This window comes from Amblyomma maculatum, chromosome 10, assembly GCF_055883805.1.
Source record: "Amblyomma maculatum isolate TAMU_Amacu chromosome 10, ASM5588380v1, whole genome shotgun sequence".
NCBI classification, from domain to species: Eukaryota; Metazoa; Arthropoda; class Arachnida; order Ixodida; family Ixodidae; genus Amblyomma; species Amblyomma maculatum.
The window spans coordinates 19,086,314-19,095,431 of record NC_139353.1 but is presented as its reverse complement, the minus strand read 5'-3'; the positions used below and the strand labels follow the sequence as shown (position 1 = coordinate 19,095,431).

Genomic DNA, 9,118 nt, shown 5'->3' with positions numbered 1-9,118 from the left:
GTTTCCATTTTTTATCCGTTAATACTTTGTCTTCAGGCTATATACCCCGTGCTATGAATTCTCAAGACCAGACAGCACCCTTTTTTTTTATTTTCCTCCACCAACTTTCTATTCGTGTCAGCTCATTTGTTTTTCTGACATGGCTTTTTTTTTTTTTTGCGCCGTTCCTGTGGCTTTCTTGGTACGACGCTTTAATGCGCATTTAATGTAGTTTTAATCCATACTTGCTGCCTTTAGCTGTGTAACAAGTTCGGTACTACGCATGTGGCCTTAGCAACATTTGAAGCTTACTGCGTGTACCACAATTAAAATGGCGACGTCTGTTGGAAGGCTCGGAGGGAGGACTCCATCCTTCATAAGTACCACCCTCCAGCCACAGCTCCACTGCACTCTCCTCGCCAGGGGGCTGAGCAGCCACCGACCGCTTCTTGACACTCATCCCCCTCCCACTCTCTACTCTCCCTTCATCCAAGAGCAGCATCCAGGTGTGTTATTCCCCTCTCTTCCCCCCACACTCACACCCAACGCTTTGCTCCCAATGTGTCATCTACAACCGAGAAAACTAGATTCATCTTCCACATGGTCTCCACCTATTTGTAGACGCTGCAAAGGCGCAGTAAAACATGGCGGTGAAAGGGAATACAGCTAACGGCTGGGAACGCCAGGTACCCTTTAGAAGGATCAACAAATATATCCGCATTTTAAAAAAATTGGCCACTGCGAGCGCAGTAACCAACAATCTTCGCCCATTTGCACAAAAACAGAATTTAATCCTGGAGGGTGAAAGCCACCAATCAATATCCATCTCTGCTCATTTTATTTCACCAGAACATGTCTCTGTGTGTTGCGAAGTCCTTGCTTAGAGCAATTACATTCATTTAATGTTTCGCGTTAGAGCAGCCCGTTAAAAAATTTAGTTGCTTTCAAAGAACTGACATGTGCATGATCGTCTAGCATTTTTGTTAGTTAAGGTTCACGGGATTACCCTAATGCGAACTGTCACTATCTGCCGGTGCTCTACGCTAGCGTTCACCGTCTCCAGGCCCGCAATTTAAATCGAGTGTAGTATTATATGTGTTAATTAACCCAATTAAATCAAAACAAGACTGACCAGCCTAATTAGAGCCCCTAACCTGACATTATTGTAAAGCTCATTGCCAGTATGATACAAAGGTGTTGTGACGAGAACGAAATGTCGCAGGTGTCGTCGAAGAGCACTTTTCGTTCCTTAGAAGTCGCAACCATGCGTGAATTCTCAGCTGTCGACAGATTGCGCTTTGCAAGACTGTGATGAGAGAACATCATATTCCGTCAAGAATGCCTCATTGGTACGCTTCGGTAGCTTTACACACAGATATTTCACTCTGTAGAAATGTAGAAACATCCGCCTATCACCTTCTGAGGACCTATTCCACGCAGTCGCCATTTAGCATCTGGAACCTGGCAGCAACCGGTCTGTCGGACGGCGCAGCGTCTTATATTTTAAGCACTTAATATCACGTAATCGGATTGGGGCTGGAGGCGGTACCAGTTATTGAAAGTTTTCACGCATCCATAATTACATTGGATGCTATGAGGCGTCAAGCAACGCAGCGAAATAATTTCGTACGTGCAATGCCTGCAACGCGTGCGAGAAAGAAGAAGGGCACGAAGATGGCGAGCCGCGGCCGCTGCCGTCTCTTCCGCCTTTCACGCATCCAAAGACGCGTCTGCAGCCTACAAGAGCTGTGCCGAGGAATCCTGATAGCGACTTACACGCTGCCGGAGTGGAAGGTCCTTACGCAGCCGTACGCAGAGCGTGCCCGGCGCAGAGCCTCCATCTTTTCCATCAACAACTTCACCGGATGCGCGGTCAACTTCTGCCTTCTGCGGCACTTCTCCGAGTCGGACCACTTGTCTTACTGGGTGACCTGTACGTTCGACCGCAAGCGATATATGGCCGTGAGGTGAGCGTTAATATTGCAGTTGCAGGGTGTCCAATAATATTTCTTTGGTATCGAGAGGCGTATGGCGCAGGCGGAGGCAGGTGGGCCGTAGAAGGCAGCGGGAAGCGCCGCCGCCATTTTTCGACGGTCTTGAGGAATGAGCCAGCAGGAAGAATGGAGAAGTATATATAGGCAGAACATGGCACATCTGTGCCAGCCGGAGGCGCTAAGGTTTAGGATTAGGGTTAAGGGCCTTGCTCTGCTTCTAATCAAGCGTCGGGGTTGTTGTGGTGTTGCCGGCCTGAAATCATTATCACCCCTCTAGCATTTGGCAGGTGGCATGGTGGCAGCTGATTGGTCACTGGTTTGTGTAGTTTAAGAAGTAAAATTGTCGGTTTGGGCAGTTAATCTGACCCAGGTGGGCATTTGGAGATTGGAATTGAACCCTACGGATAACTTTGGATGCCGAATAAGGCTTGTCACGCCTATGCCACGTAGACTGTGCGGCGCAGTTAAACGCTTCAAATCTCTCTCGGGTGGCCTTTGGAAGAAATGTGGCAGCTTACGAATGTGTAATATTGGATATGTAGGACATAATACCTCAAATTATAGAATTAGTGTTTAAGCGAATATCTGGGTCCTTGTATGAGCAGGGATACCAAATGAGAGTGCTGACCGGAGCCATTGTATTATGGGGGACACTTAGGCTCCACCGTCAGGGGTAGGACGCGGCAGCGTAAGCTGCCACTGGAGATATAAAGTCCCACTTTAACTAAGCTGCATTAACGAGCCTGCGTGGCCCAGGAGTAGCTTGTTCGACTCAGAATGCAAGTGGACTGGCAGGCAATTCTGATATTACTCTAATCTATATAATAAAGCAGAGACCACATTTGGTAACTCCTGAAAACATAACAGCAGCCCTACGTACAAACAGTGTGCGGCCATTTCAGCTGCCAGCTATCAATCGCTACGTTCTGGATGCTTTGTGCGTAGGAACAAACCATGCATCCGACTTTGTGCAGGGCCGCCAACTACAGGCTCGATCGCCTGCTGGATGACGATCACTTCTGGCAATGGGCTCATCTCGACCACAAGCACGTTCTCTCGGTTCTGGCGGTGGCCATCAACGCGCCCGGTAGCCAAGTGCATCTCATCACGCGGTTTCCCGACGACGGCCTAGAGCACTTCGCCGGAATGCTCGCCGCGAGGACGCTGTGCGTCCAGGAGCCATACCTGTGGAAGTTCCTCCAACAGCTTTGCTCGGCGCTGCTCTACCTACAAGGTGAGCACATAATTTGAGTGCAAAACGTGTGCGCAACGATAAAAACTAAGAGGAGGCTTAAGCTTCGCCTTACGACTAGACGTCATAGCGCGTTGTGTTTATGGTGGACTACGGAGCTACTACTCATCATTCCCTTTTATACATACGGCAGAATACGACGCAATGACTCAGTACTGTTGAGTTCTTGTATAACTGTTGATTGTTTTGATTCTTTCCTCTTTATTTCGGGTTTCTAATCCTTTTGTTATTTGAAAAATGATTTATTTTAATCATTGATAAAAATCACAATTATGTCATTAATATTAACATCAATCTCTCACCACACTTCCTACCTAGGGTTTATAGATCAACTACTTGCCACCTTCCGAACACTTCCGCCATCTTCTGACAACATTCGAAACGGAACTAGTGTACGGCGACTGCTTTTGGACAGAATGAGTTGTATACGGTTCGCGTAAGATATGCCCCTTCTTCACGCATTGCCTGCTCAAATGCATTTCCCAAGGTTCTTAGCCAGCCGAAGCCGCCCTACTACAGAAACTTTGCTGATCGTGTCTCTTTAGGTTTATGTTTTGTCATTCATACTATAATTTCTACTTGCCGAGTCTTCAGCTATTTCATCAGGAATTGCAGCCTACCACACACAACCGTACGAGAACATAGTAGCTTAAAGGTTTAGGGTGTGACAGCGGGCAAATTGCGAAGAACTCTTAGCTGTGTGTTGTCGCTTAAGAGTGTTGGTACGTTCGCGTTCTTGACATTACGAAAGCAATATCCAAATCTGTTCGTTTGAGCAGCTATTATAAATTGTGCATTTTGGGGTTTGCCTGATCGAGAAAGCACAAGGGCTGCTGGAACGCTATAGTAAACTCAAAATTCTATCTCTCCATCTATTCTTTTTTCAACTTTTGGGGATATCACATAGTGATAGAACATTCTTAGTTGGCGCTCTATCGAAACATGGTCGCCGTGAGACAGATTTTACGCAGCGTTGCTGGGGCCAGTAGCTGAAGGCAAAAACATCTAAGCCAGTGCGGTGGGTTTCAGCGATATATGCTTCGCAAGTTGTGCGCCGCTGTGGCGTTCACTGTTTCCGCGGAATGACTCATCTAAACATTGAAATAATATATTTGTAGACCTTGTAATCAGTGCGTATAAAATCTATGTCGGTAGGACAGTACAGGAAAATGGACGAGTTTTCTTGCTATTTCTCGCTCTGCCTTTCCGGCAGTGACGTGAAAAAGCATCGTGATATCTTGAAAGCTATCTAAAGCCATCTGTTTCTTATGTAAGGAAAATGCATTGGAATCCTATGAGCTGCACTGTGTTTTTATTTATTTATTTAGGAATATTGTAGCCCTCAGTTGAGGGTCATTACAGGAGAGGAATGCACAATCAAATAATATTATTAAAGCACAAATGCATAACAAGCACTGAGAGATAGAAATACAGGACCAGTATTGAGAAGTGGGCGTGGAGCCTTAACAAGATGCGCCAAAGCATAACATCCTGATCATTTGTCGATTCTCCCGTAGCCTGTAACACAATTCCAAACGGGGCTGAAGCTCTTTGACATTTGTACCAGCTACATTATATTCTGAATGGCCATTCCACATATTTTCGTTGGTCATTTTTATTTGATTCCGTGTGATTTGAAGAAACAGTTTCATTCATTGTTTTTCTCGTTATGTTTCGAGCAGCTCAAGGTAGCAACATATCAGCATGCCTGTTAGAGAATCGGTTCTCCAGTAACGCGAACAAAAACGCACTGCGGTCCTCTGAATATTTTCGTGTTTATAGCACAAGGGAAATAACCCAGGCACTCTAAATTATCTGAAACACAAAACGATGGCATGTCTATTCCACTTCCTCCTTTAAACTTTCCTCGATCACCCCTTGAGTCCAGTGTCCGTGCAGCGGCACAGGCTGATTAAGAGAGCTACATTTTCCTTAACGCAGAACTAATTGTCTCTGCAATCAGCCATTCCCACTGTCACACTGTTCATTTGCGAGCAGTAGAAATTGAGCTCAGGGAACACAAAATGTCACACGATGGTCACAATTATAACAAGCGAATGTCTGAGTATCAGCAATGATCTGAAAGCAAAGAAAATTGTACAGACACGGACCAAATTTCCTTACCCTCTGTGGTTTATGAAGCCTTTCTTACCTCAAGCGAGGATGCCTCTACAATTGCTTATTCCAGAAAGCCAACGGAATCCAACTTTCGAATCGTCCTTAGCCAATCCTGGGGTAATGATATACCTAAGAGCGACGAGGGGCTGTTTGTTTGCGCTTGGCGCCGGCACATTTCTCCTAAAAGGAAGCTTTCTCAAGTTAAGACAGATAAATATTTGTAACTTTATTTTTTTGATTAGGGTAACGTGCGCCTATGTGCGATTGTTTGCATTCTGACCGTGTTAGGCAACAGCAATACAGCTCGTTTCGCCGAAAAGCCGGCGCCGTCGTCGTATATGGCGGCGAGGAGCAATCCTGATTAGTTGGCCAGGTCATGACGTCAAAACACGTGATCTCGCGCGTTAAGTTCAAACACTCCACCTTAAAATAAAGCCAGCGGAATGGAGATGATCAAATTAGAGCCAAATTTACCAAGATTGTTCTCTGTGCTGGTGTTTCTGCAATACAGCAGTAATTGAAGACAGTACAGTCATGAGCAGCCTTGTCTAGAGCGCGCCGACGGGGCTCTGCAGAGCAAGTCAGCGACATCTAACGTTAGGCTCTGGGTTTGAGCTATGCGTCCTGCGCGCATGCACGGCAAATGAGAAGGATGCCTGCTCATCACTCCCTCATCCAACCCCTGCATTGTGAGTACCTTTCTTGCCGCTAGGGTCGCATTGCTTGCTTTTGTGCTAGGGTGCCTCGATTCGCGCCCGCTCTCCGCATCGAGGCACCCTAATTTGTGAGGTTGTGACGGTCGCCAGAGCGTCGCGATGACGCCGTGTTTCTCGACTGCAACAAGACGGCCAGGCAAGCAAGCACGACTGATAGCGGATTAATGCGCGTTCCTGCATACGCACCACTCGTCGCCCCTGTACTTTATCGTGGAGGTATTCAGCACCTATATCTGTAAAGATGTCAAATGCTGTGTCCCTTAAAGCTTATAACTCGGCCCAAAAACACGCCATCAAACGGGACGCCTTCAACGCAACCTTATACGGACAGGACGAAAACAAACACCAAACAGCCAACTAGGCCCAATTCTCGAACTATTTGCTAGGGTGTTTGAAGCGCGCGATAATCCGCTATCACTTGCAATTGCTTTTGAACCGAGCGATCACCCGATATCACATTGCCCTTGCCTAGCCGCTTCGTGATTCGCACGAAACGCGTTGGTTTTCAGGCCGCTGTTACATATCATTAAGCGCGTACCTGGCGGCATGAAGCGCAATCACTGAGTGAAAATGAGGCAGGGAACCCATGACCAGGCACTGCTTTGTTTTGGCCGCGCATGCGCATGGGACGCAAAACTAAAACCCAGAGCCTAACGTTAGATGGCGCTGACTTCCTCCGCGGAGCACTGTCGGCGCGCTCTAGACAAGGCTGCTCACGACTGTACGTTTGTCGCCCTTGGCGTTCCAAACCAGGAAAACTTGAAGCGAAATGCGGGAACGCAGCCCATAGGTTACAGACAGTTTTTTTTTATTATTATAGACAAAGAAGAGTCGTTGGTACTATATAAGCGTGTTAGAGCTGGGGCATATTACGAATTACGAAAGCGTTGTCTGTAAGACTTACTCGACCGAGTGCTTGGGATATGCAGTAATGTTACAGTAATAAAAATGTTGAAAATTTATATATTATGAAGAAATGTTTGAAACTTTAGTATAAAAATTTAAGGCGGCTTATGTGCGATAATCAGAAAGAATTACATCTGCTTTCTCTTTTCTCAATTCTTTATCCTGACATTTAGGGCATTTCGCTTTTCTCGTTGCCGCATATCTTTGCGTCTTGCTGGTGCTCTGTAGCGACGCCTCGGTCTCTCTTGGTCGCATTTTTTTTGTCGGCGTGTAATCAGCCACGCTGAACACGTGCACGACGAGCCTGGCACTTGGTCAGTGAGACGCAGATCTTTTCGCCACGCCAAGCGACGTTCTTTCCGCACGGCGCACCTCGTCCTTTAATCAGCGCACCTTGTCGCTGTCTGCGTACCTATTTGCGGTACAGTGTTCTAGAGCTAGAAAATTGTACTTCTGGGGACGCTCATCCACAGACAATCGATGAGGACGGTCCACTCTTGATATGTGCAATGAAGCGTGGATGCAATGAGGAACGAAAAAGCCTAAGCGCTCTCCAACTGACGACCTCGCACTCTCACCACTATCGTCACTGCTCCACTTACACACTTGCTTCGATAGGCCGCACCTCTCTATGCGTTACACATTTAACCAAATGAAAAACATGCGTTTTTCATTTGGCTAATTTTAAATGCGAGAACTTTACCAATCTCGTTGATCAAAGTGTCTTGTGAAGACATGCGTTACACTATGTCTTCACAAGACACTTTGATCAACGAGATTGGTAAAGTTCTCGCATTTAAAATTAGCCAAATGAAAAACAGGTGCTGAATGGCTTATCGCGTCTACGTTTATTGCAATGGCTAAGCGTCCTCCTAACTTTTTTTTTTCAATGTGCTAGATAATATTTTGCAAGGAAAGGATAGCCTTGGAGCACTCCAGTGTTGATGATGCAGCAGCATTGCAGCGGCAACAACGCTCTACCATAATTTCTGCAGCCGCAGGAGATGCCGCATTGCACAAGCGAATAGCGACGAGTTGAGTAGTGGAGCATCCTTCCAGGTTAAGGAGTCACATGAGTCATGAAGTTAGCATGGTGCCTAGTTACACGAAAGGACACTGAAATTAATGCCGCACGTTTAGCAAAGCATTTCGAAATTCTTCACAGAGACAAGAGGCGTTAAAAAGTCGGTCTTTCAAACGTATATGAATGGTACTAATGAGGATGCCGACTGTCTCTCATTTTTTAGTCTCTGTCCTAATAACACCACGTCCTCAACCCAGGTGAAGGCCTCTCGGTGGAGCCGTTCGACTTCTTCAACGTCTATTTACGGCGCACTGACGTGGTGCTAAACAACGACCTCGTGTGGAACAAGCGCCGCTTCCAGGTCACGTCCCTTCCGGGCTCACTGTGGTCGCGCCTTTTACTGCCGGAGGACGATTTTGCAGCCGTCTACGATGCCGTGTCGTCCGGAGACCAGGCTGGACCATTTTCAGTTGCCGTAGTCGTGGCTCAACTGGTCGCGCTGTCGCTGAACGACGATCCCGAAGTTGCGGCCCTTCGTCGCTCTGGCCCTGGAAGTTCCGAGGAGGGTCGCCGTATGCATGGGATTGACGTCTACCCGTCACCCCGCGCCTATTCTCAGCATCTACTCTCCACGCTGTCGGACATGTTTCGAAGCCCACAGCCTGCCCTGGAGTCTGTGCGGGAAAGGACCACCGCCGTGTATTCATCAATGATGATGCCAGTAGGCAGTCAGGGCTAAATAGTTTGAGACTGTATCTTGATGCGACTGGCGATATATGTTTTTCTGAAATGAGGGCTGACTATAAAACCATACCACCAGGAAGGGGTTTTTTTAATATTGGAATGTGTTATGGATACGAGTGCGACGCTTCATAACAAAGCATATTCATACACCGGCTTCCAAAAAGAAAGCGGCTTTGATAAGGCTGAAATGACATCTCTCACCGTCACATGAGCAGCTCACTTTATCTTTCATTCTTGAAAATACTGTAATCTTTTCCCTTATTGTTAATTACTTTGAATACTAGCATGCTTGCTTGCAAGAAAAATTGCTGATGTACTTAATTTGTTGCACTGTTCTGAATTTTTATGCTATTGTTTGTAACCTGCCAACAAGAGGTATATAACA

At 46.6% G+C, this 9,118-nt stretch overlaps 1 protein-coding gene across 1 annotated transcript; it reads left to right on the top strand.

Annotated features, from left to right (window-relative positions):
* Nucleotides 1-1,653: 1,653 nt before the first annotated feature.
* On the top strand, nucleotides 1,654-8,728 carry LOC146175748 (uncharacterized). Its single transcript, XM_084581199.1, has 3 exons — nucleotides 1,654-1,946; nucleotides 2,948-3,207; nucleotides 8,247-8,728. Exons 1-3 carry the CDS (start codon nucleotides 1,654-1,656, stop codon nucleotides 8,726-8,728), a joined length of 1,035 nt encoding a protein of 344 aa, XP_084437325.1.
* Nucleotides 8,729-9,118: the final 390 nt, after the last annotated feature.